Source organism: Malurus melanocephalus, unplaced genomic scaffold (genome assembly GCF_030028575.1).
Source record: "Malurus melanocephalus ecotype Western Australia unplaced genomic scaffold, MMel_1.1 scaffold_180, whole genome shotgun sequence".
In the NCBI taxonomy this organism is placed as follows: Eukaryota; Metazoa; Chordata; class Aves; order Passeriformes; family Maluridae; genus Malurus; species Malurus melanocephalus.
In genome coordinates, this window is record NW_026623412.1 from 212875 (window position 1) to 240639 (window position 27765).

General features: G+C 39.7%; 1 protein-coding gene across 5 annotated transcripts in view; it reads left to right on the forward strand.

The window, feature by feature from the left end:
- INO80D (INO80 complex subunit D) overlaps positions 1 to 27765 on the forward strand; it is a 46089-nt gene that overhangs the window by 947 nt on the left and 17377 nt on the right. For 2 of the 5 annotated variants that reach the window (XM_057372841.1, XM_057372843.1), the window contains exons 2-8: positions 876 to 945; positions 8556 to 8651; positions 8759 to 9005; positions 14495 to 15246; positions 18378 to 18486; positions 24379 to 24603; positions 26613 to 26722. In XM_057372841.1, the coding sequence (XP_057228824.1) occupies positions 8788 to 9005; positions 14495 to 15246; positions 18378 to 18486; positions 24379 to 24603; positions 26613 to 26722 (1414 nt within the window). In that variant the 5' untranslated portion in view covers positions 876 to 945; positions 8556 to 8651; positions 8759 to 8787. Of the gene's footprint in view, positions 1 to 61; positions 349 to 875; positions 946 to 8555; positions 8652 to 8758; positions 9006 to 14494; positions 15247 to 18377; positions 18487 to 24378; positions 24604 to 26612; positions 26723 to 27765 lie in introns of those variants that run through there. The other 3 variants (XM_057372842.1, XM_057372844.1, XM_057372845.1) reach the window with 3 other exon arrangements.

A 27765-nucleotide genomic window follows, 5' to 3' on the forward strand; every position in this document is an offset into this window, starting at 1 on the left:
GGAGGCGGTGGGGGCGCCGCGGCCGGGGCCGCTCTCCCCCTCCGAGCACCCCCCGCCCCCCGTGGGGCGAGGGGGCCGCGGGACGAGGGAACGGGGCTGGCATTAATTTGCCGAAATGACTTTTAATGAGCGGTGGCGGGGTGGGGGGGTGCCTCCTCCCCCAGCCCGGTGCCGGGCCGCCGCGGCGGAGGCGGTGCCGGTCCCGCGGGGCTGCGCCGGCCGCGGCCTGGAAAGTTTCATGGCGTTTTTGGGGTGCTTTCCCCCACCGCCGCCGCCGCCGCCCATCTCCCGCCCGCGGCCGTGGCGACGGTGCCGGGGGCGCGGGGGCACCTCGGGATTCGGCCACAGGTTCCCCCCCGCCCGTCCCGTACCCCCTTTTCCCCCCTGCCCGTGACCCCCTTCGGCCGGGCCGGCGGCGGGTGCATTCGCCGCAAAACTTTTTGGGAGGGCGCAGGGGGTGGTTTTTGGGGGTGCGGGGAAGCCCTCGGAGTGTCCCCCCCTAAGCTGCTGGCACGTGGGGCCCCGGAGCGGGGATCGGGGAAAGGGGCGAGGGGTTCCCCGAGCTGCACCATCCTGCCCGGCACATGCCGGGGCCGGCGGCCGCCTGAGCCCTGTCCGGGCTGGGCTGGGGTCCCTCAGCACCCCACTGTCCCACAACTCGATAGCGCGACAGGGGCAGCAGCCCACGGGCACCTCAGCCACGGGATGGCATCGCTTCAGCCGTCCCTACACAGCAAGGGTTTTGTCTGGTCCCCTCTCATGTCCCCACTGGGCACCCTGACTGTCCCTGTGGGCTGGGATCCTGCTGGGGGACGGGGTCTCTGTGAGGTGCTGCTGCCCCTCAGGACTGGAAATAAAAGGATCCTTTTTTTCAGGGAAAAGAACGTCTGGTAGTTGTGAAGTGAGTGTACTGGAAGACCCACCAACACGCTTCACCCCGCACAGGTGAAATAGCTCTGGTTTCTAATGCGGGAGGTGGCGCGTTTTGGTCAATATTCCTTAATGTGTCTTTTAGGTCAAAATAATAAAGGCTTTGTACAAGTAACTTAAAATGAATTTTGGAAGTGACAGTAACACTCTCCTTAAAACCTTATATTGTACCATCTGATTAAAACAGAGTTAGATCTAACTTTTGTTACTCAGCAGCGTGCAATGAAGGTTTATTTTAAGGCCTTTCTGGTTTTGAGGATAGGGAGACTTAAAAATAAAATTGACAAAATTAGGGCAGTGCATCATTACCCTGCAGACAGGTGCCTTCCCCTGTGGGCTCACCTCTTCTCGGCAGTGTTTCATGCTAAGGTGCCACTGCTGATGGCTGAACCGGRGCACTCATGTTTTGTATGAAGCTGTCACTTCACTGGTGTCATTCASCATCTCGCATGAACCGCTTGTAGTATGTAAAAGATCACACAAGTTTTATTAATTGTAAAGCTAAATTATCTGCAGAAAGCAACCCAAAATTTACATACTGGCGGTTATATTGATGTTCTGAATTTTTGTGATGAGTGAATGAATTTGTATGTAGGGCCTGGTCTTACAGAGCTGCATATACCATGTTCTCATGGTATGGGAAATCATCAGGAGGTACAAATTTATCATAAGACCACATGGAAACTCCAGTAGCTTTTACCTGCTGAAGGGCTCCTCTGTGAGGAGCTCTATTGGCTTATTTATTGAGTTTTCCTACTGAAGTGAGAATGATATTGTGTTGTGTGAAAATAAGCTTATCTGTCTTTGTAGCACTGGGACTAAAAATAAGACAAAGGTATTTTATTTAACATCATATGGAAGGGCAGGTTATCTGTTATTTGAATAAATAAAATTGATAATTTGTAGTTTGCCCCCCCCGCCAAGTACAGATGCAAGTTGTGCTGTGGTATGTTTAATCTCTGCTTTATCTCAGGATCATGCTTTTGATATTTTGAGATAATACTTTTAAAATACGTATCTGCCATGYAACCTAAAGGTTCCTTTGCTTTTTCTGAAGGCCACCTCTTTACAGCCCTGCTCATCCTAGCAAAACCCAGGCCTGTTTATGACTACATTGAAATAAGCATGTGTGAGAATCTCCCTGTGAGGATGTGACTGCAGGAATGGGGCCTGAGACCTGCTCAAATAGAGAAATCCTTGTTCAAAGGACCTTCAAGATACAGAGCCCATCCTGAACCTTAGGTCAGGAACAGCTGTTTTTAGGAAATTACTTTTTTTTGAAATCTGTAGGAATGTACCCTTGACAATAGTTATGAATCTCCCTACCTAAGGTCTTTTTTCTTCTGATCTTCTGAAATTTCTAAATTTCTTAGAGTCATAGATGTTCGTTGTTTTTTAGGCTTTGGGGTATCTTTGTCAGGTTTTCTCTAGGGTACTATGAGGTACAGATGAGTGAATCAACTKAAATGAAAATTCCTCCTTAAGTTCCATTGGGGTAGGAAAACAAAAAGAACTTGTTCAGTTTGTGAACAAAAAGAGTTCTATTTTCCCTCCTCATAGTTACGTTTTCTGCTCTTGATTGTAATTGGCTACAAGTCTGTAAGTTCTCTAGCTGTTACTATTATTAGGAATAATGCTTAAATTTAATTCTATATTTATTGTGCTGTATTCTAAAGCATAATCTCTCTTACCAGTGCTGCCTRAAATATTCTGCAGCTTTTCTGWTAATATATTGGATGTCCTTATGCAWTGYAAACTGCCCTTTTCCAGAGCTGAAGTAATAAGCTTTCTAAAAAGGCAGAATGAGACCAATGTTGCTTAAAAGTAGTCCAAAATACGATTCCAGGTGGTAACTAAAAATACCTTGTAAGATCTTAACATGTTGAATGCCTTGATCTGTCAGGGCACTTGCATGTGTGTTGCAGTACCTGCACTTCWGAGGCTTTCTTGAGTAAGGGCTGTACTTTAGTTTATGAAAGTGTTCTCTACAGGAACTCTTGCAGTTGACTTTGGTTGCTMCCTGCTGTTCTGTCTCTCAATTTGAATGCTTTTACTGACTCTTGTTTCCACAATTACAGCAGTCTTGATTTGGTAGCTGAATGTGGTAGAGAATGGAGCTGTTAAAAGACTAGAGCTAAGCCAAACTTATGGTCAGATCACAGAACAGGAACAGAAGTAACAACTTTGTGGTGTTGATGTTGATTACAATTAGATGTAGTGTAGCTTCTTTGATGGAACATGACATTTCCAAGAGAGGTATTAGTTGCTATGAAATACAAAAAATGAATGTTTTTKCTTTCTTCTTAGATGTATACTTTTTACTGATGCCGATTGAAAAGTTTTGCTATAAGGTAGCAAACTGCATGTCTTCTTGTCATGAATTTTACGGTTTCTGTTCATCTTGGAGTGGATGAAATTCCATGTTGCCAAACATCCTCCACTCTGTGTGTTTGCTTAGTTTCAGGAAACGGGTCTGAGAGGAATTGAGAAAACTACTATTTATGTTATTTGCGTTTGTGGAAAAGCTGAGATTCTTTTAGATACATGTCCCACTTCTGGCCCCAAGCTGATGCTTTTGGAAACATGGAGATGATTGTACCTTGTCTGTGAGATGTTATGAACACACCAAGCCATTTAACATGAAATTTGGGCTAGTATTAGCAAATGCAAAACAATGCAGTAAAGACCTTGTAGTCGTGGGTTTTGTTTGGATGCAAYGTGTGAAGCTCTGAGCTCAGTCCTTTTAATTATACATCTTTTAACCACCAGCATATAATTGCCTTGCAATTTACAATGCATTTGGGGATTCCATTGCCTAAAAGGGTCTTATGTACATTGAATGTCAAGTTCTGAACATATGTTTAAGAATGTATCAACCCACATGATTTAAAATACTCTAATATTTTCAGCAGAGAAGGCTCAGAATTACCTATCTGAGTTTTGAGGCCGTGGGCTTTCTAGTAGTAAGCCATTAACTTCCCTATAGACTACAGATGATGTCAGGTACCAGATTTCTGTATGACATAATGCTGGTACTTGGGTATGGCTGTAGTAAATATTGTGCTCCAAATTTTGCTGCTACACTGTTTTTCAGCCCCTCTGAAGGACAGTTWGCTCTTTTTGGAAGAGGGTATGTGGAGTGCGGAGCTGCAGCTTTGTTGTCTAGGAGCTGATGTGCACTGCAAGGGAGCTGATTATGCCTGTACTAAAAAAACAGTRCTAAAAGCAGTTGGGAGCTGGCATCTTCCAGGGTTTGGTAGTAGGTATTGGCAGTTGCCCCAGTGAGTATCTGTGTGTATTGAAATCTTTAATTTCTCTTTTTGCATCATTGTGCAAACCACCTCCAGTTGTCTTATAGACTACCAGTGGCTGCACTCGKCAGGACAAACAGCTCTGCTCTTAAATGCTGATATCTCAGAGTGGCTTTGCTCTGTGCCCTGCCTGTCCTTGCTGTAAAGCCTTGCTGGGGTGCTAAGTTTGTTACTCTTCTTCACATGTCCWGATAGGACTTTAGCCAGAGGGAGGAGATTTTCTTCCAGTCATCTGCTCAAGAATAAAAAAATGAGACAAGGGGAGAAATTATTGTGTTATGAAGTTACAAATATTAGTGGTAACCTTGTAAGAATGTGAACAATACCCTGCTGGGTCAGGTCGGATTGGGTCGAACCTAATGTTCTGTCTTGGGCAGTAGGAATAAGTGATGCTATTTAGGAAGAGCATGAAAGCCCAATCACTTTTTTTGTGTTTTCTTCACATACTCCTCTGCCATCCGTATTTGTTAAATTGGTCATGCTGGCAGGTATATCACTTATGTCCCCCTTGTCTATGAACTTCTCTATTGCCTTTTTGAACCTGATGATACTGTCTGCTTCCATAGTCTCAYGTGACTGCAAGTTCCAGCAGTTCACTATCTGTGAGTAGTAAAAATGAAGAAATACTTCTTTAATATGTTTTGAGTCAATCTCTTACTAACTTCATCAGTACCCCTAGTTCTAATATTGTGGGATATGGTATATGACTACTCTGTATTCACTTTATTCCCTACCATGATTTCTTAAACCTCAGTCATGTATTACATCATTTGGCAATGGCACACATTTTTTGATTCCCTTCTGGTCTTTACCCTGTTGCTTCTGAGTAGCKCAAGATCTTTTATTTAGAATCAGTTGTTTAAGGAAAATCTAGGTTCCTCAAGAAGCAGCTTCTGGTTTCTCATTCACAGGTTGTGGCTAAAGTTAGTTTGAGCACGTGCAGGCAGAACTTTTTTTTTCTGTCTGTTGAACCTTCCTAGATCTTCCATGTAGAGTATAAGTGCAAAACCCAAAACAGCTTCTAGAAAGTTTTGTATTGTGATATTTTTGTAGTGAAGTACAGTTGCTTAAGCATTTGCTTTTTCCAGGGGAAGTCCATGCTTCCGTCATCTCTTACTGAATCCTGTGGGACAAAAATAATTTCTCCCCCGCCCACTGTTTAGCTCAGTGTAGTTTCAGTTCTCTTCAGTTAAATGACCTGTGCCTATTCCATGCTTGTGCTACTTTTTATGTAGCAGCAAAGAGCTACTTTTACAGAGTTAAGAACTTCTGTAATTTGTTAAAATAAAACACTGCATCAGATGAAATCAGAATGAATAGATTCAAGTGTCTTYGTTATTYATGTATCTATATATACATATATWTGTACACACACACATACACACTCTTTATGGTATGCCATGGAAGTAAAAAAAAGAAGCTCTTTTTAGATTAAGTACAACTTCAGTCTCTGATCCTGACAGTGTGTCTGCATAGTGACGTGTTTTGGGGAGTCTATTTAAGAATCTACCAATAAAGATATACTTGCAAGTTTGAGAAAGTTGCGGTGGTGGTTTTTTTAATACAGCATTGGTTGGATACTGTGTTTATTAGCTTGTTCCTTGCACTGTAGTTGCACTAATTGATTTCTGTCAGGATTTTTAACATGGTTATATTTGCATGAGTTTTTCTTTGTGTATATGTAGACTCAAAAATTCATGTTCATGCTGATTGGTTTCCCTGGGGATTATTGTCAGTATTTTTGTGTGAATGTTTCATATGGCATTGTATTTGTGCCCTGTATTTTTCAGACAAGTGAGAAGTGAAATACGGTGCCTGCCTTGACACAGTCAAGTTAAATGCAAAAATAAGACTTAATTATGAGTTAAATGCAAAAATAAGACTTAATTATGAGTTAAATCCAAAAATAAGACTCTGGCCACAAGAATAAATCTAGGATTATAGTAGCTGTGAACTGTGGAGCAGTTTCTTTACAGAGGCTTAATGGAGGCATACAAGCTATGCATTTCTCACTGTTTACTTTAGAACCATCCTGAGGAACTCATTTTCTTTGGTTGCTTGATAACCTTCAGAAAAGAAATATGGCTGGGTTGTACAAAAAAAGGAGAAAGTGATCCATCAGAAACTCTGCAAGGCGTGATACTAGTAGTTTAAAAGAAGGTGATAAATATACCAGAAGAAAATAGAGAGCAATGTCTGGGTCACCCCAGCTGCACGATACACGTGGTCTTTCAAGTGTTACAGCCAGTCCAGTATACCACCAAATACAAGCTTTGATGAACTATTGAGAGAGGCAAATTCCCCAGCAAGTCAGTGTTGTGTGTGTGARATCCAAGTAGTTAAGACTCATTTGATTCCTTTTGTTGCCACAGCTACAGAAGAGCCCATCTCTCAGACATGGGATACAAACATTGACCACAACTCCTGTATGGGTCATGTTCCCATGGGATTCATGACTTTASTTCAGTTGCTGAATAATACTGAAGTGTAGGTCAGTGTCTGCCTGAGCCAAGGTGACTGAAAGGATTTGGTCCTTAACATGCTAAAGAAGAGATTGTTCCCTCTTCCCATTCTGAATTTTTGAAGGGCGCAGTCAACAATGAACTTTCTTGTTCTTAAGGCTGATGTGTTGTAGAAAGTAATACTTCAGTGAYTGGTTTCAAATATATATAGAGTATGTGCTTCTGTGCATTGAGAAAAGTTGGGAAAGGTGATTGGAACTGGRCTATGTGTCTGTGCTTATGTTGTGACTATCTGGTGTAAGCAAAGTGTGAGGCCCCTGCCTCCGTGGATGCCTGCTTGTGTGTGTGCATGGAAAGGGAAAATATGTATCAAGAGGAAACACAAAGTTATGATTATTGTCAAATGATTGTTCAGGTCACTTGCAGTAGTTACATTCTGTATGTGTCTCAATTCAAGTGTTGAGTATTAAAATTTGAAGTTTTTAGTACTTTTCTGTCCTGCTTCTACAGCTAGATGTATACCAGTGAAGGCCAGATTTATGCCATTTACTCTGTGAGATAGGGTGTTCTGTTTTGCCCTAGGGACTTAAAATTGCTTTTCTAGATCCCCATGATCTAGATCACCCCAGTGCCATCATGCTTGTCATTTTTTCRTAGTACTTTTTTACAGCAGGAAGTGGAGGCTTTGTACCTTTACAAGAGGAAGGTGCATCTTTCCTGCAAAGTCTGTATAGGGTTCCTCTTTACAATACTGTTCTTGCCATTTTGGGTATTGGGAACAAGTAAGCTCATTGAGGTAGTAATCTGTACATTTGTCTCATGGCTCTAATTTATTATTTATTTCCTGAATATCCTCTATGAACATTCCTTTCCTTGGTGTATAACACATATGAAACTGAACTGAGTATTGAATGAATACAGTGTTCAAAAGAGTTCATTCCAGTGCTTCAGGATGATCTTTCTAAATAAAAGCTACCTTTTGCAGGTTAAGCTTAGTGTATCAGAGTAGCTGCAGAATACATGTATTATTAATTTTATTCAAAACTACTTTGGGATGGTTTGGGGTTTYGTATGTTTTTTTTCTAAAAGATGATTGTCAAAGACCTCCATAATGTTGGGATCTGAAAAAGTACCTTCTGGCTGCATGGATTTGTACTGTAGGAGTCTTTAGGGGGAAGACTCCCCAGCCTCTTGCTGAATCAACATTTCAGTCCTCCTGGCATTGATGGGAGTACTGACTCAATAATGCCTGCATTTCCCTAAAATAAGTACAGTGAGGTAGGATAAGSTTTGCAGAACCATGATGACCTCTGGAAAGACTGCATATGAATATAATGCTTACAGAAATTGTAGGCAGCTACAAGATCTGAAGACTGTTCATCAGTGGTAAAGAAAGCTTTTCTTAAAAACCAACAACTTTGTTTCACTGACTATTGAAATAGTTTTGCAGAGAAGGCAGTTGCTGGTGGTTTTGTAAGCAAAGATACTTTGAAGTAAACCCTCTGCAATCAATGGGTTAATCATCTTTCAACTTGATTTGTGAAAGTGAGTGATCTAATCAGACACTTAACCTTTTTCAGCTTTAGCTTCTAATCACTTTCTGGTAGATGAGTGAAGTTTTATTTTAAGTGATTTAAGTGTGGTGGCAGTAGTATTTTCTTTCCCCAGTAATTTCTTTCATGTTTTCCAAAGATCTGTGACTACTGGTTGATAACTCTTGTGCTATGGATTTGTTTTATTGGATGCTAGCTGAACCACAGGCTTGGTGACTACATGTGCCTATTTACTTACTGAGCACTAATAATACCTGTTTTATTCTGACTGTCATCGACCCTTTTGATATTTTCCTYAGACAATCTGCTTCATCTTGGTTCATCATCATTCCAGGATAGTCGTGTCCTTGGGGCTCTCTCTCAACATTGATATGGTACAGAAGATTTAAAATCAGGTATTGTTCTGGGTCCTTCTATACTATCAAAATGGAACACACGGCCTAGAACTGAATGCATTTTTTCTTCCCTTTTGTGATTTGTCTTAATATTTTGGTTCTTTCAGCTGATGTTCACAAGGAATAGAGTCACGTGATGTATGAAGGCAAACACATACACTTCTCTGAGGTTGATAATAAGCCCTTGTGCTCATATAGCCCCAAACTGTGCAAGCAGAGGCGACTTAACGGCTACGCCTTCTGTATCAGACACGTTCTGGAGGACAAGACTGCCCCCTTCAAGCAATGTGAATATGTGGCCAAGTATAACAGCCAACGCTGCACCAACCCCATCCCCAAGTCTGAGGACCGTAGGTGAGTTGTGGTTTCCTCTCTGCAAAGTGGGAAGTGGCTGGGACAGAGGCTTGAGTTTTATTGAAGTTGCTGCCTGGTTTCAAGACTAGGGAGGAACTGGCCTGAGTGAATTGTATTCCAGGATGTTTCTTTGAGGATTTTGTTTTAAGACCAGTRAACTTTATTTTCTGTGGGAGTCAAGTACTTGGAAGGAGGGCAGTAACTTAATCCCAAGGAAGTTTATGGGGGAGTTCATTGCTTTTCTCAAGTTCACTATAAATTGTAGATCAAACCTGCTACATAATATCAGCTGTTCACTCATTTGCTTTGTCACTCACAGTCTATGCTCTTAAAAAGGCCTGCTTGTTTAGCCAGCAGTGCCAAAAGCACACTTCCATCTGCTTTTTTCAGGACAAGCAGTTGAAAATGCTTATATTCTGGACACAGAGAGCAGTAACACATAGGGACAAATCCAGAATTACAGTTCAGTGTTGGTAATTTGGTAGTGATCTGTAGTGTTGTTTTACTGGAATAAAATAAATATTACTTGATAACAGATGAGCCAGGTGGGAAAATACCATATACTCCCTTTATGCTTTGCATTCCTTATTTCTCTCCCCCTCTCTGCCCAAATGAAGATGCCCAGAGTGCCCAGGTWTTAAATTCCCTGCAAAAGAAGTCATTGAAGTTGTTGAGAGTGGGAATTAAAAGCAGGTTTCCTGAACTGCAGCCCTTACTGTAAACACAAGGACATTCTTCTTTGCTCTTAAAGATTTCCTGAACACCAGTCTCATTGGTGCTGCTTGGGCTGAAATAGCAGAATTTTTCTAATCTTGTCTGCCATCTATATATGACTTTATTTTTCAGAGCTGTCATTGCATGTTTTGCCAGTATCACAGTATTTAATTAATGTGTATGTTAACTCTCTGAGGCTTGTTCTGTTAGAAATGCTTTTTTAAACCTAAAACATGAAAAAAAATATGCCAAGAAAAATCACTATTCRCTGACCTTTCACATTATTAGCTGCCATTCACTAACCTTTTGCATTATTAGCAGTGTTCCCACTGTGCCCTACATATAACTTCCTTCTCAGCTCACAGCTCCCTCTCTTGTCTGAAACAACAGTTGGACTGTGCTCTAAATTAACTTGCACTTCACCTGCCATTTCAGCTGAGGAGACTGATGAAGTGAGAAAAAAAAACATGAATGTTTGTCAAAAACTGTAGGGCAAATGTTCAAATGGCACAAGATGAATAACTTTAAGCTGTAATTTGACAGTCGGTGAGTGTTTCTTTGCTMGTATACAATTGAGGCTCTTTGGAAATAAGCTTGCAGAAATGATGGTGGAAATTGTTAGCACAAATGGTATGCTGTAATTTCAGATGCAATAGCTGACTGTGCCAGAGTTCCTGTTTACCAGGGGTCATACTGAAAAACAATGGGAGTAATAGTACTCAATGACACATTTCTAGGTCTCATATGTTCCCATGGAATTTGYGATTTTTCTTTACACCTTGAATTAAGTTCACACTTTGTTCTTTTTGATTTTTCTCAAGTTAAAGTGAAGTGTGGTCATGACATCTGGTGTATGTTATATTAGAATAATTCAATTGCATGTCGAGTGTCACATTACAGTACTTGAAGAGGACAGCAGGTGTCTGAAAGAGAAAATAAACTTTTAATTTCAAATGAGAGGATGTGATAGTTCGAAAGAATATTTTAAAAGACTGTTTCTCAGGGCAGAGTTTAGTTTTAATAATAACATTTAATGAATGCTAGTGATRAGACTGTGGCTGTTCTAAACTTCTTTTCTTTTGGCAGGCGAACCTGTATCTGTTTCTTAGGAGACTTTTTTCACACTCCGTTCAATATAAAGATGTTTGCAGTGTCTGAATTCTTCACTCATAGCTTTTCATTTTCTGTATACAGAATTACTGTCAGATGGTCATTTTGTTACAGTTTTAGACATGTAACTACATGATCAGAAGCAGGCTGTATGATGCTCTGACAGCTATCTTCTTTTATACTTTTAGAGATTGTAAAGGAAAAATATTTCAAGRAGATGCATGCATTATATGCAAAAAGCTTCAGTCTGTCCACAGATAATTAAAAAGAATTATTGYTTGACYCCAGACAAATCAGAGGCTACCAGCCACWAAGAATTAATATGGTGCCATATTATTAGATTTCTTRTTAACCATTAACATTCTACAAATTRAACCCATTAATGGTGTGTGACTTCATTGCCTTATTTGAAGTCTGATTTTTGTTGTTCACTATCTTGYTTTTGTAAAGAATACATRTATGTGGGATGATACACACATTTTRTATCTGTATTTTTTCTGAGTACACCTCCTAATTCTTTCTTAGTCAAATACACACTTGATTTTTAAATATAGGGTTGTTACAATTTAGTTGGGTTAGATGCTATTTTGTCTCTGATTCTCCTTGTTCAAGAGTCTTCACATATTTTGTTAATACGCAAGCTGCTCCCCAGTTTATTAGGGTCTTTTAAGTAAGTGATGGAAATCAATACCTGTCTGGGGTATACTAAGAAGCAGAGTGCAGTTGTGGGTAGAAAACTTCACTGTCTGAATTCTTGCTTTCCCAGTGCATGTGGGAAACTGTCCAGCTGAAACCTTCAGAGCCCATCACATTTTGTGTACTTCACGCTATGATAATTCTAATGGATATCAACCCACCATACATGTGGACTTCATTTAACCTTACCTGCACAGAAAAAGTGCCTTTGGCCCTGAATGAGGAAGGGGAAAAAAGCCTGTATTAGATACTTAATGTGACGCTGTCATCTGAGCATAACTCACATTATAGACACATTATGGAGTGACAAACTGAGCCTCTAAGACAGGCTTATCAGAATTGGCTCTTACAGGGCCACCTTGACCCTAATGGGTTTCATGCTCAGAGCTATATGGAAAGCACTGTGCTACTTGCAGGTTCTGATCCTGTCTTGTCAGTAATCTGACTTCCACAGAGCTTGAACTACTAACACAGACTCTGCTGCACTGTATGAAGTCACAGCTGGTGTAGGTCAGGGTCGACTAAAAAGCCATCCTGGAACCTGCAGGATGGGGAATGTGTGTGCATGTCCCCCTAGCTCTGTGTGGGACTAGTGAGAGCCTTGACAGGGTAAAGGCTGAGTTGATGCTAATGAACTATTTGACCTAGCTGAAACTGCTTGTGTGTAGTCATTTTTACCTGGAGAAGACTGAACTGCTCTTCCTGGTTYCTTCTTGCTCCTTTTAGTCCAAGGTGTAACAGCCTTGGTGATGCTGGAAGACTGGGATTTGACAGAGCCTAAAGCATTAAACCAAGTCAGTGTGTGCTAGAGTCTGTATGTTGTAGCCTGGCACCTGTGGGTTTGTGTCCAGAGGAGCCAGTTGGCTTTCAGTGATACGGTATGATCAGCTGTATGAGCCARAGCTTTATTCTCTGCCATATAAAAATAATTCTGATAGAGTTAAATGAACAGTCAAACCCTTAATAGCCTGAAACTCAGAGAATGTTAGCAAGCTTATTACCTTTTCTATTTCTTACTAACCTTTTCTATTTCTTTTCTTACTGTTTTTGCAATGAAAACAGACTATCCAGTTCTACCTTCTCACATCAGCACAAGCATGGGATAACAATAATTTAAGTTCTGAACAACATAAAGGAAGCATTTGCATTGAGCAATACACTCCTTTTATTGGCACAAGAGGGAAAAGAATTCCCTTGTGTTTGTTTTGTCTGTTCATTGGTTTTTACTTCTGTCATACTAAAACTGCTGTTGTAACTGTTTGAGCAAAATATTTTAAAAGGGCTTAATTTTAAATATGGAAACAGTGCTTGTTGTCTTTAAGGGAAGCTTTATTGAGCCCTCATTATATAATTTTATTTTTAGAAGTGCATCTCTCAGTATGAATTTACAGTATTCCAGTGTGTTATAAGGATTACACAAGTTGTTGGCTCTCATCTAGGTTTATTTATTACTTACCACATAATGTAATGAAAAAATTATTTAGGCAATTATAAGTAGCAGTAGTTTTCAGTCTTTTCTGATTTGTGAAACCTTAAGAGTGGGGTCCCTCAAGAAGCTACATATRTGGAGACAATTAAATAGCATATATAAATTTGCTCTCTCTTTTTTCCCTTTTAAGGACCCTTTAGAGGTGTTCACACGTTGTTTCTTTAGAAATAGGTCAAGTTGAATGTGACTAAACCAAAGTGCTAAACCTTTTTGGGGGGCTGTTTTGGGATTTTCTGCCATTTTTTTCCTCCATGAAGACCAGAAATATAATTTCAGCCTATTTTGTGCAACAAAACTTACTGTTCTCAGATTCATACTTACCAGATTTTGAAGAATACCTTCATGGGTATTTCATTATCTTGTACATAAACACCTTGATGCAGCCATCCCTCTTTCCTTGTACCTTTGGTCATCTATAAGCTGTAAGTTATAGACGGGATTCTTCAAGGGCGATTTCTGGTTGCTGGTGGGTTCTTCAGAGGCAGGAGTGCCAGCCTGTGGCATACAGGAAAAAAATCAGATCATGGTTCCTAAATTTCTATCACATGCTATTCCAATCAGACAAAAGTTGATTACTTATGTTATCTGTGGTGTAAATTGCAATTATTTTAACTTTACTACAAATTTTCCAAGACATTTTGCTTTGTTTTTTTTTTTTTTTTAATAGCATGACTTTGAAGGTTTCTCATACTAGAAGAACTTAAAATCCATGTTTGTGGATTATATGTATATGTATYCCTGGCATTGTGTAAATGCTTTCTTGCAGCAGAGAATTTGTTTTAAACTAGATTTTTATTTGAAGAACATTAGCCAGAGGCTAATCCTCTGGCTTCAAAATTCATCGTGTTAAACTACTAAAACAGAATTAAAGTATTTATGCTAYTTGTTCATTAAGTGGAAATAGGGACCCTTCAGAGCAGATATCTGCTGAGATKGTCCTTATAAGAAACTGCAGTGGAACTTAAAATAATAATGTGTGCATTGATGGCAATGTTAACTACTTGCACTGAAAGGCAGATGAAATGAAGTAGTCTTCAATGTACTTCTTTTTAGGAGCTTTTGAAATGATTTGATTAATGGCTTGAGTTCTTGATGCATTATGTATCATTTATTTGTCCAGTCCATGTATCATTTATTTTGTATCAGTCCATTTATTTGGTTCACTTTGTTTTATGACTGTTTATCCTATTAGAGAGTTAATATTTTTAATGATTGTGTGATTCTCCTATGACTCGTGAATGAAGAATCTTACATCTTAAGATTGGAAATAGTCACTTGTATAGGTTTTTTTTCTGCGGGTTGGGGAGCACCACAGTTACCTGTCGTACTAGAAGCAATTGTGTAGCCTTCTTATAAAACCTCTTGTGTTTCAATTTATATTTGCCTGAGATGTGTGTGTGTGAGTTTCCCTTAAGTAATGTCTCATCTTCAGATTTTACCTGGGGAAGTTCAGTTAATTGACTGCTTTTACTTTTCAAAGGTACTGCAACAGCCACCTGCAGGTACTTGGCTTTATACCGAAAAAGGAGAGGAAGAAAAAGAATGATCCCATAGAGGAGGTAAAGGTCAGGCATCAGATGGATGCTATGGCCTTCAGTCTRACAGTGCCCAGCCTGGCCTTGAAGATGCCCAACGGACTGGATGGGATGTCCCTCTCCCCTCCAGGGGCAAGGCTTCCTCTCCACTACCTGGAGGCAGAATTAGAAGACCCCTTTGCTTTCAATGAGGAGGATGACGACCTAAAGAAAGGGGCAACAGTGAAGAAAAAGTTGCAGAGCAAGTTGGCTCAAAACCGGCAGCGCCAGAGAGAGACAGAGATTTTAAAAGTTCGCCAAGAGCACTTTAGCCCCATTCCTGCACCTTTGCAGCAGCAGCCTCTGCAGCAGCAGCAGCACTCCCATATGCCACCTTCATCAGCTTCGTTAAAGCCGACAGGGCTACCGCAGGGCATAGTCTGCAAGTCACCTCAACCTCTGAACACCAGCCTACCAATGCAGGGAGTGGCACCCACCACACACACKATAGCACAAACACTGCAGTTGTCTAACAAGAGACCTCTGCCTCTCCTGCCACCCGCCAGGGCTCCTGTCACAGACCCGCCAAGGACTGACCGGGTCCTCATGAAAGCCACAGCCTTCTCTCCACACTCATCCTGCATGAGCCGGCTACAGAGACTGGTGAAACTGTGCACTCGAAAACAGCAGCTGGACACTGATCTGTTTCCTCATTTAGGTGAGTCGCTCATACATGCACTGCAGCTGTATTTTTTAACCTGAAACCAAAAGAATAAAGGAGAAAATCATCGTAGCCCTGTCCTGCATTCCTTTGTTGTCCTTATCTAACCCTGAGCTAGGTAATGTCTTGGCATTTTCTTTAGCCCAGTTCTCTATGAATTGAATGCCTGGACACATGGTTTATGGCATTTTGGTTGTTTATTCTTCTTAATGTTATGTTAATTATTTGAGAAATCAAACTGAGGTGTAGAAGACATTGTTTCATATAAAAGGTTTGCAGCTCGAGTAGGAAAGGTGACACTAGCTGTATCTACATGAATGGACAAAGTTATATTGAACATTAGATGTGTGACAAGTGCATGTGACAAAATGAATACRTGTAAAAGTTTGGCCATTTGGCCCATTAATCTCTGCAGATTCAAATTTCTAGTTGACCTGAYTGGAAAACTGGAACACATGAGAATTTTTCTTGACTGGGCCCTATTTCTGTATAGAATATGGATGAGCAAAAGGAAAAGACCACTGCAGGAGAGCAGCACTGCTACAGGAGGTAGTTGGAAGGTTTCTCTTGTCTGAATACCAGTGCAGGAATAATCTTCCCCTTCCATATTRTCTAGAAACCATAATAATCAATAGCTGCTTGTGAAAATGTAAGCAGATATAACCACATTGGTGCTATGGTASTAGTGCTCCATAAAGCTTTGAAAAYGCAACYGACCTTGTARCTTATTTGTCTGATTGTGAATACAKRCTAGGCACACCTATCTGTCCTTTTTATCTTCCTCACCCTCCAAAGTTACTTTTCTGCATAGTTTCAGACTGTATTTTCTAACAAGTAAAATACTGACAGGAAAAAAGAAATGTAAGTCCTTGTGATATAAGAGTAAGAACACCATTTATGATGTTTAAAATAAAAAAAGGCTTCAAATACATCTGGACATTCCCTATATAGTATTTTATTTAATTGCAAACATCTGTAATATTTGCTATTTCAATTAACCTTTTCTTAATTTGCTGTTAAGATCTGCCCTTTGGCACTCATAGGATCATTTGACYATTTGTTCAGAAGATAATTAGCATCCCATAGAATGTCTCCAAAGGAAATTGTTCTYCAGAAAACGGCTTTGATCGTACYATATATAGTGCAGGTCTTTAGAGAAATGGCAGCTCCAGAGGCATTTCTGAGTGTCATAGACCTCAATAGCTTAGAAAGTGACCTGTGTTTCAAAAGACTGTAGAAAGACCTCTTTCTGTGCTTAATATTTTACATTCTCATGTGGTGAAGAGAATAGGTTTTCCTAAAAAAGAGGCTTAGTAAAAATAAAAACCAGTTAGACCTATACAAGTACAGTTAGGCAGGTGCATAACTGTATGTGGATGCATTTAGAACACTTTATATTTGGCAAAGTAAAGGAATTCACATATTAATTATGTGAGACTGGAAAATACATTTATTATTCATTATAAACCATAATATTAAAGACTAGTTGTGCCAGTTCAGAAAATTTCAGGATTTCTTTTCGATGTCTGAGCAGCACTACAGATGACTGCACAGAATCTCTTGAAAGATTAAGCCAGTTTTACTGGCTTTTTACTTTTTACTTAAAGATTTAAGCCAGTTTCTGATGTGTTCCAACATCAGAGCCATGTAATTGGATATTAATGTAACTGCAGTCTTCAGTGCCAGTATAGCTGAGTCCGGATTAGATTTTATTCCTTAGTTTCTGCAGTGCCCAGTARAAGCAAAACAACTCAACTTCTGATTTTGTTTTTAAACTTTGGGTAAACAATTATTATGTGGTTGTCACATTTTTATGGAATGATAAAGTGGTTTTCATTTATGGAAGGGGCAAGAGGAAAAAGAAAGATTTAAATTGAAAGTATGATTCTAACATTTTAACWAATGTTTTAAGGTGTCTTAATTTAGCTCAAATGTATGTCTTAAAAAATGAAAACAAGAAGTAAATTTTTTAGGGTGCTGAAGTTCCTGAAAATTTGGGTTTCTGATATTTGTGGCTGATGGTAAGATGCTGGTTCTACATGAGGAAGATTCACCTGATGGTTGTATTCCAAGCATTTATGGGTGTGTGTGGGTGGGTGTGTGTGTGTCTAAGTCTCAAAGTATGTGACCAGGTACCGATGCACTTCCCAAATTCAAATCATCTGACTTCAGAATCATCTCAGGTATAGTTGTTTAGCTGAGTTTTAGCAAAAATTAAATGCTCCTTAACTCTATCCATTTTCAAGGAGCACACAAGAAAATGAAAAAAGAAATAATGCTGGCTTGTAAAYGCAGCAATGCGATTTTATCCCATCTGCTGCAACAAAGTGGTGAGAATTTCACTGGGTATGGGAGAGAGAGTAGGAAGAACTACTTAAGATGAAGTTCCAGATAAAATGTTCCACCTGAGAACTGACTGGCTTCTTTCTGGCTGTCCTGTTCAACAGCTRTGTGTAGATTGACTAAYTGAGGCTGCTGAGCACACAGTAAGTTGATCACACTGCATCATCATTACGTGAAAACATGCTGCTTGGTGAAAGTGCAGGAGTTTCTCTCCCTTTAGCTCTCTCTTCATGCTAATGTGTGCATTTGGCAGGCAATTGCAGAGACCCAGCAGAGGAACATCCTTAGTAGCTGTATATCTTATCTCTGTCCATGCTGCTGTGTCTTACAGTTTTTCTATTCTTTATTTTTTGGCACAGAGAAGGGGTCAGAATATAAACAGAAATTAAATTGGCCTATTTAGATCATATAATATTAAAGTTTACCAAGTAGTCAGTTCTTCATGATAGGGACTTCTCTCTTTCTTCCTACTTGGTTATGAAAACTGTAGTATTTCTCTGTGAGTAAGAAAACTGGTGATTTTTCTTACACTGTTTATGGATAAAGAAGCCAATAAGGATTTAAAAAAAAACAACTCAGTTATGACAAAAATCAGTGCATGCTATTTGCCCACTACAATGTTACTGTAGCTTTTCCTTTATAGTTGAAAATACTGCATGATTTAATCAAATGTAATTATGCTTGCAACTATACTATACATTTGTCTTTTGTGCCATAGGTTGCTCAGGGGCTTATACAAGGTAAATGCTCTTTTCATCCAGCTTCCATGTTTTCAATTCCCTTAGGGCTGGATTGGTCTGAAGACAGTGGAGAAGAGTTGGAGGATTCAGAGCAAGCCTCCCCTTACCAGGTTGCATGGTCTATCCGAGAAAGCCTCGGCTATGAGAGACCTGAGTGAGTATAATCCTTTAGTATTCATGCTGGCCTTGGTAGAAATCATGTAAATGTGAGCTTCACTTAGTGGAGTCAGTGGAACCTGAGCACTTGTTCAAGTGTTTTGCTGAAACAAAGGATTGTTTGAACTCATTTGTTTGTAAGAGCTATGGAACAGCTTGTCGCCTTCTGTCCCAGTTTCCAGCTAACTTGGAGACCTTTGTGCAGTCTGCTACCCGAAGGATGCATCAGGAAAAGATCTAAGCTTGTTTGCCTAAAATCAATTGAATTTAGTGGGATTTCTTCACGAAACTTGTGTGCCTCGATGATTGGCGGTCCGAATTGGAATCAGATGGGGTTACTGTTGGTTTCTTGTCTTTCCTACTGTTTGTGAATAACTTCATTAGTAAACTTGCTACATTTTRCTCATGAACTCTCATGATAATTATGCAAGCTATTGTTTTAATGTGCTTTTTTAAAGGCCCTGGTATTTCTTTTCCTAATTAAGTGTTGAATAAACCTCTGTCAATACTTGTGAGCATTGAAAGGAAGTGATGTGAAGAAAAAGATAAGCAGAGAAGGAATTTAGCTTCTGGTGCAGAAAAACTTATGATGCTCTCCTTATACTAAGTCACAAATCAAATCCTACAGCAGGATATGAYAATATATGTTTATTAATATAAATTTTAAGATGCACAGTTAAAACAAAGCATCCCRAGTGTAGTATTGTAACAAAACTGTTGTATGTTATTAACAAGGAATTTGGGGTCTCAATAGAATTTGATTATATTTCTGTAATATGACTCTGATTCACTGAGCAACTGGACTTTTTGATACTACAACTTTCCCCTATTTTTAAAATTTTTAAATATCCCACTTAGATAATGGTGTTAATGAAACCTTATTTTGTTGTTACATGGAAATTCTGCAACTTACTAGAATTTCTTGCCACCTCTGAAGATTGTTCTCAAGGTGAGCAACCAAGCTATATCTCTGTCATGAGGACRCACACCAGGATGCTAAATATTGAGAGCCTTTAGTGAATTAAAGCTATTAAGCAGTGTGTAGACTTCACTTTTTTTAAATAAAGGGGTTTTTTTGTTATGAATGACTGTAGTTTTTTAGGGCATCAGTAGTTACAGAGTGAACTTTTACATACATTACTTTTGGCTTAAAAGGCAACTTCTAAATAAAGTGTTTTGGGAAAGCATGAACAGACTTTCAGGCTTTTAAATCAYACATAATTTTTCACAGCAGATATATCTATTAAATAACTTTCCTTACCCTCTTCTCTCTTTGACATTTGATTTGATTCTTCCATAGATCCCTGTTTTTTTGTCAACTTATAAAGGTCATCTCTGTGTGTTTGTCTTAACTTCCTTTGGATTCTTCCTACTCTTTTCACATATTGAGAGAAAATAATACCCTATCTTGACATTTTCTGCTCTATTCTAGCATCTTGTGCCCTTTAGTCAAATACTGTCCTAACTATCCATGATGGATAAATTTTTGTGTGCAACTGGCTGCTTTTGTACTTGCATCAGCCTGCCCAGTGTTAGCTCTTCAACAACTTTACTAATTTTGATTATGGATGAGCATTGACTTGATGTCAGACTTTGGTTCCTATTCTGCAAACTTCTATAAAGGTTTTTATTACCTGAAATATTTCACTTTGACAGTTCTGCAGTGTGGTCTGTCTGCTGCTGAAGGTGAATTAGTTTAGGCCATTTCTGAGGAAAGTTGATTTGTCAAAATGACTTTTGTCTTGCTGATCTGGCAGTGCAGACTGGTGACTCCTAAAGTCAGCCAGTGACTTGTTAGCACTATTGGCACTTGCTTTACCAGAAAACCAATGGAGATTATTTCTGAAAACATGTAGTTTATGAAATCACATAACTAAACTTCTGGCATTTACTTGCTGGTTTTCATAGTAAAATTAAAGCTCTTTTTTCTCTGCTTATTTRTGTCTGAACTTGTGGTCCCCACCAGCTAGCTCCATTCTGTCCTTTTCCTTTGGACTCCATGGAAGACAGTGGGAGGAACGCTTCTCAGAACAAACTATTGAAAGAAAGTGAACAGTTAATTTCTGCTTTACTGGACAGCTGGTTCTCAGCATTTYTGCTTGTGTGTGGCAGAAACCTCTTAACTTTCTGCTGAACTKGTGTGATAATCTAGCTGCTTTTAAACTCTCAAAATTCACCAGATTTTTTTAAAATTAATGTCTTAATGTCTTAATTGGCTGAGGTAGTGCTCATTTTCAGCTTAGTTGCTGGCACAGTKCTGTGTGTTGGGTTCAGTATGAGAACAACATTGATAATACTCKGATGGTTTGGTTGTTGCTGAGTAGTGCTTACCCTGAGTCAAGGACACTTCAGTTTCCTGTGCTCTGCCAGAGAAGGAGTGCACCAGAAGCCATGGGGGTGGGAGAGCTGACCTGAACTGGCCAAGGGGAYACTCSACAGCCTGGAACATCAYGSCCAGTGCATAAACTGGGGCTGCTGGCTGGGARGAACCGATCGCTGCTCSAAGTGGGCTGGAGTATTACTCACTGGGTGGTGATCAATGGTATGGAGCATCACTTGTTTTTCTTGGGGGTTATTTTTGGTTTTTTTCTTTCATTGCAATAAATAGTAGTAGTGTATTTTACTTTGTTTCCATTAATAAGCTATTCTTAGCTCAACCCACAAGGCTTTTATTTCTGATTCCACTCCCCATCCCACTGGCGGGAGCAGGGAGAGTGAGCATGCAGGGAGAGGGAGCATGCAGCACTGTGGTACTTAATTGTTGGATGGGGTTAAACCATGCCAGCAGTAATACATTTTTTGGCTCACTTGCCTTATGGCCTTTTAATCTGTAAAATTCATATTGTTGCAATCATCTGTGGAAACGCAGGCCAAATGTTTGCTTTTATGATTCTGTGCTTTAATTTTGAAAAATTGTGTTCCTATGCTCCCAGGATTTCAGGATGCAGTGCTCTGAGGCAGGCACAAATGTTTCAGTTCAAATAGCACAGGAATTGGCAGTGGGCACAGTGCAGGCACAGAAGGTTGCTGGGGTGGGGGGAATCCCTTGTGGGAGCAGCAATTGGGAGAGAAAGCAGGGGCTGTTCCCTGCTGCAAATTACTGAAGCTTTCCCCTAGATAATTTGATTACTGAGTCTGGTGTCTTAGAAAGTACTGGAAAACAAATGACTTTGTAACAAAGTATTTTTTCACTTGCTACACTGAAATATAGATAAAACAAACGTTTCAAGTAGCAAGTTTGAAAAGGGAGTGTGAGTCCCTCCTCACMCCAGCTCACTCAAAGGATCAAATATCAACACTGTGTTGTCAAATTTGGAATTAATAACTCCCAATAACTAGGATAACTAAAAGAAAGACTGGAAGGTTCTTCAAAACTCTCTGTAAGGAGGGATTTGAAGTATAGTTGCTGGTGGGGGGGTCTAAGAATAGAGAGCATGTTCTCCTGGATCCCTGGTGATGCCTGGTTGCTCATGTGACCCTTTTGCTTTTCCTTTCTGCTGCTTCGTGCTGTCTTTGTTTTCTTCATGAACATTCAGCCATAATCCCCTTGATGTTTCCATAAGACAGTCTGAAAGGGAAGGGTTGGGAAGAAGCATTTTGGATTATCAAATGGTTCTTGTGCACTTTCAGAAATCTTTGTAAAAATGAAATGCCACACATTWAGTTGAACTTCAGAAGTTCTGTATGCAGCTTAGGAGAATAARCTAAATAGAAGTTGGCAAACTTGTTTATGAAAGAACAACAGTAAAAGTATCTTTCATTTTCATTACTTGCCGACTGAAAAAAAAGGAGTTTTTTTTGACATTTTTAGGTTTCTTTGAACATATAAATGTTTTGGCTAATCTKACTGGCCTGGGAACAAAGTACTGAACAGGCTTTTAGAAACTGTTTGGCTCAAAATAAGCCCTTGCCCACTGCAGGCGTGGTTTCTTTCTAWATGTTTGATAAATGTCTTTATCTACTTTTTTTTAAAAGGTCTCGTAAACTAAAGATCAAAAATATTTTAGGATACAATGACATTTTTYCTGACTCTTTCAATGTGAGAGAAGTAAAAAGTCTCAAATACAGRGGAATGTGCATTAAAAAACACTCCACCCAAAAGAAACACTTCTTTCCCCTAAGGAATACTCACATCTTTTCTTATAGTTAATTTTTAACCATATTTAAAATTAAATCAGTAACTTTGTTTAAAAGTCTTGGCCCAGAGTAGTAATGAAATATCTTAAGATATTAAAGCAATCTATAAATATATACACTATCTGTATATTCCTGTTTAGTTAATACAGTGGAAAAAGGAAAATCTATATTAAATAGCCCACAGTTAATTTTTTCTGAACAGGTAGCTTTCCCCAGTAAGCGTTCTTTCCTAAGCGATCTTAAAAGTGTATTTTCTTTTAATTTTCAATGTAAAAATATTCTAAACATTACATATGTTAAATATTTTCAACAGGWTATATTTGCTGCTAAGCATATAATTGTGGAGGTTAATTACTTGTAATTTACRCTTCTAGAAAATAAGCTATATTCTGTTTTAACAGACAAAATGCATAGGATGGTTGACTTTGCATAACACTTCATAAAAATGTGCATTTGCTGCTGTGGAGTTTTTGTGGAAAGCCTTAGTGGAGATGGCTGCAATCTCTTCCATGTGGCTTGCGTGTAAATAGAGTCAGAGTTTCCAGAAAAGAAAGTAGGTCTTCATCCCCTGCCTTTCAGGGACAGATCTGCTGTCTGCATTTCTGGATCTTAGTTTCTTCAGTAAACACCATGGCTGGTATTTCAYATCTCTTCTATCTCAGCTGGGGYCTCCTTTGCTSTGCACAGGTTTGGGTGTCAGCTCATACAATCCCATGGGCTCTGAGCATTGCAAGCTTTTGATTTGCTTCATTTGTTTGGATTTCTCTTCTTTCCCTGRCTCTTCCTTTGTGTTACAGATAGGATAGTTAGCAAAAAGGTTCTCTGTTCTATCAGAAAGAACTTAAAGGAAAAACAGAACAGTCTGCTTTGCTGAGATTCAGCACATGTATTTTGTCGCTTCATGAACAAAAAACTCATTCTGCAAATGAATGCTTGTTGTGGAGAACTTCTGAGTAGCTTGTTTTAACAAGTCCATAGATGATTTTCTGTTTCATTACTTTTTCTTCATTTAAATGAATATATTGACCTGGTTTGATGGTCATTTTGATATGTGCCTGCACACTCTGAGAGCCCAGATAGATGGAAAAGGGCTTTCTTAAGCAAACAAAGAGTTGGAGTGATCCTTCATCTGGTCATTGCTTAGCCTTAGCCTTCCTGTAGTATCTTTGAAGTTAAATGTGAATTTCTTCTCTACTATTGTAGTGTGACTCAGCTGCAACTTTGCAGCAAGGGGAAATCAYTATTAGCTGTGCTAGCATGTATTTTGGTTTAAAAAGGAATACACCAYTTGGCAGAGTAAAAGGAATTGGAAAAAGTAAGCAGTTTTGGTACTTRTTAGAATTTCTCCAGCATGATCTTTCCTCAATAAATTTCTACTATCCTTATCTTCTCCATTAATTGCACTTTGTTTTAAGCATTGGTCTCATTTGCTGAGACATTCACAGTAAATAAAGGTTAACAGTATAGATTTCTTTTTGAACAGCAGGCTCTAGACATCTAAATGTGTCAGACTTGTTGATAAATTGATGGAATCTCTAATAATGATATACTAAGAAGGGCAAATACCTTTAGAATTTAAAAGGGATCCTGCTCTTACTGTTTCTCCAGCATCCTTGCCTGATTTCAGCATTTGGGTGTTTGTGTGGCTAGAAGATGAATGCCAGAATAGAATTTAATAGAATTTAACAATTCTTCTGTGGGAAAAAAAAAGTAGTAACTTTAGGCCTATTTGTTTTTATTTTCCCTTCTTCAGGTCTGATGATGACAATGCAGATGACAGGAGTTCCAGGGTGACCAGACTTTGCACTTACTTTCAGCAGAAATACAAGCACCTGTGCCGCCTGGAGCGGGCAGAATCTCGGCAGAAGAAATGCCGGCACGCGCTGCGGAAAGCCTTGCTGCAGGCGGCCAGCAGAGAGCCGGAGCGCGCCGGCCAGCTCATCCAGGAACTCCGGAGAGCTACCTGTGCTTGTTCCAGGTTAGACTGGCCCTGGGACTGCAGGAACCTGGGGGTGCCAGGCTGGAGATGGGCTGAGCATCCAGCAGCTGAAATGATCAACTCTGAATTGGTAGTCGAGAAACTCTGACACATGTCCGTGGAGTAAAAACGTGGCATACAGAGTTTTCCATGAAGACAGGCTTTGTCTGTCCAGCTTTAYGTTTTAAAATGTGGATGGTATGGTCAGCAGTATGTGGGCCCAATTTCTTAAATGTTACAAAGGAAGTTAGTGGCCTGCTAAAATTTATTCYTATTAATCTGTGTATTTTAGTTTCCTTCAAATATCTGGTACTTTACTGTGCCAATAGAAGGTGTGTGGTCTGGTCTGTAGTTCACTGCTTCGATTCAGATTTTGTTTTTCAGACAGCTTTTTTTGAAAAGTCTGTACCTCCTCTTAATTATCTTCCCAGCAAACCAAATTTAAGCTCTTGCTTTTTGTTAAATTTATCTCAATCTAACATGAAATGAAAGTTGGCAACAAAATACTTAACTTCTAACAACTTTGAAGGTTACCTTCTGTGGGAATTCTTTCTAGATAATGTCAACAACCCTCCAGCTTTCAGCATATAGAGAATTGGTTGATTTGTATTTGTGCAGGAACAGACAAAGTCTGAGCCCTGGTGTTACGTTTGGGGTATCAGAAGCATCCTTTTTCTTTTGCGATTTTGCTTTACAGGATGTGTGATTGTGGGGTGTAGTGGGTAGTTTGAGATGCAGATTGGAGCAAGGTACTGAGAGWATGTTCTGTTTAAAGGGACACTTTTGTTCCTGGACAGTGGAATGTGGGTCTTGACAGTTGGAGGGTTTATTGTYGGGGAGGTGCACTGATGCTGAAGAGCTGCTCTGAGGTGTAATGTAGAAGTCCATTACTAGTTTACAAAGTTGTGTATAAATTTCTCCAAACTTTAACTATAGCAAAACTTTGCCTGAACTGACAAGCTCTTGCTGGATTTTTTCTTTATTATTTTTGCCTTTTATTAAGCAAGATCAGTTTACATTGTTTTGGGTAGATKAGCAAAGCCAGGTATGCCTATCATCACTGCTCCGGTCAATTTAAGTAACCATGGAGTCTTTTCAGATACAAAATTTTTCACAGGAGTAATACTGCTCACTAAAACTTTGCTCAGTCAAAGTGCAGTTGATGACAGAAATGGCTGAAGGAAAACAGTCAGGCTACAGACAGCTTTTTGTCAACCTAGAAAACAACGTGTACAGAGGTGCAAGTCAGCCCTGGAGTCGCCAGCTTTATCTCCATGAAGGTGACACATCCCTGGAGAGCAGGCTAACCCCAGTCGAGCTGTGTAATGCTTGAGTGCTCATCCACACTGCTGTCTGGTYGCCTGCTTGCAGCTCAGGCTCAAAGCATAGAGGCTGTGCTGAGGAAACACCCAGCTCCAGCCATTGCTGGTGGATTGGGCTGGAGCACGTTGATGGAGGAGAGCTTTTATCCATGTTGAGCACGCTCAGGCTCTGCCACTCCAGAGCTCAGCCTAAGTTTGCCTGAGCACATGCTTGCATGTAAGCTCTCGGGATGCTTGGCATGTTTGGATTYATGAACAGGCTTGGAAGTGCACTTGACTCCCATGTAGGCATACCCAATATATTGAATTTAAAGATTGACCTCCTTTGGAGGGGCGCCTGTGTTGACACTCACCTACTGCTGCCCTTGGCTCTGTTGCAAGGTGTTGTAATATTTACATGGTAGTAGCACATAGCACCTCTCATAACAATTAAGGCCCCGTGAAATAAGCAATAATGCTGTTAGTACAGTCACACCTTCACCTGTCATTGACATCAATTCTGTGTCCCTGTGTAGAGTCTGGTAGTATTGTGCACCCATCTGGATCATGAGACACACACACACACACASACACACACGTGTGTTATAATTTTTCATCCTACTGTGCCACATTCAGTATAATAATTGTGTTAAGTAACAACCCGAGACTGGGGTTTTGCCTCTAAACTCTTTTATGCTTTCTTTTCAGCACAAACCAAGCAAGGCAGAGAGATGCAGAACCAACAACCTGCTGTGGGACTTCGAAAGGAGAGCAGTGCACTAACAAGGCCCTTCCATTCACCAGACACTGTTTTCAGCGTATCCTCTTAACTCTGGGAGTTGCATTCAGGCATGGAAGCTGKTCTGTTTTAGGAGGGGTTTGTTTGTTTGTTAGATTTTTGCATTGACAAATAAGTTTTCCCAAGGAATACCTATTTATTAGAGTGTCATCAACTACTTTGCTTTTAATTTTGCTGTGTGATTTGGGTCTGTAGACAGTGAAGATAAGTAGTTTGTTACTGGTGTCTATAATAGGAACATCATTTTACTTTGTAAACTGTATTTAGTGTGTGCAAGAAACCTTTGCAAAATGATCACCCTTCATAATGACTTGRTACAAACCATTTGGCTTTCAGCTCTTGGTAGGTTCCAATAGACCAYCTTCCTGTGATGGTTTTATGGAAACAGGTTTTTATATAAAAAGATGGCTTTTGCTGACTGGAAAGATGGAAATCACACTTTGTGTTATTTAAAGAAGCAGAATAGAAGGAGTCACAGAACCTCATAGTCTAGATGAGGAAGGATTCCCTGTGCATAGAATTTCAAGCAAAGCCTGAAAAGGATGTTAAAAGTCAGTGTTTGAAGATTGCAGAAAGAAAAAAGCACGTTAGATGTGAGTTTTGGTTCTAAAGACTATGAAAAGGGAGACTTACAACCTGTAATACTTAAAAATTCTGCAGACTTTGCCTTTTTTGTTTTTAGCTGAATACTTGTTGGTGCTTTTGTTGGAGTGACTCCCTTGTTGGAGCTTTTGGTTTTGGTATCAAAAGTGACCAGTGTTGACATATTCAGCTACTATCAGACTGCAGCACCTTTTCAATCTTCTTATTTTGCAGATGCCTTGTTTTTGTTGGTTGACTTTTTGCAGACCTCTTAAAAGCAGTCTGCAAAGCAGTTCAAAACCTCTATGAAAGAGCACCATGGTGTGCAGCTGTGTCTGGGATTTGCCTCATGACTCTGATGGGATTTTTTTGTTTGGTTCTGATCCATCCATCCAAGTCTGCTATCTGGATTGTTCTGCTGGTTTTTAATTTTCTTTGTCTTTTTTTTTTTGTTTATTTTAACATTTTGTGAATATACAT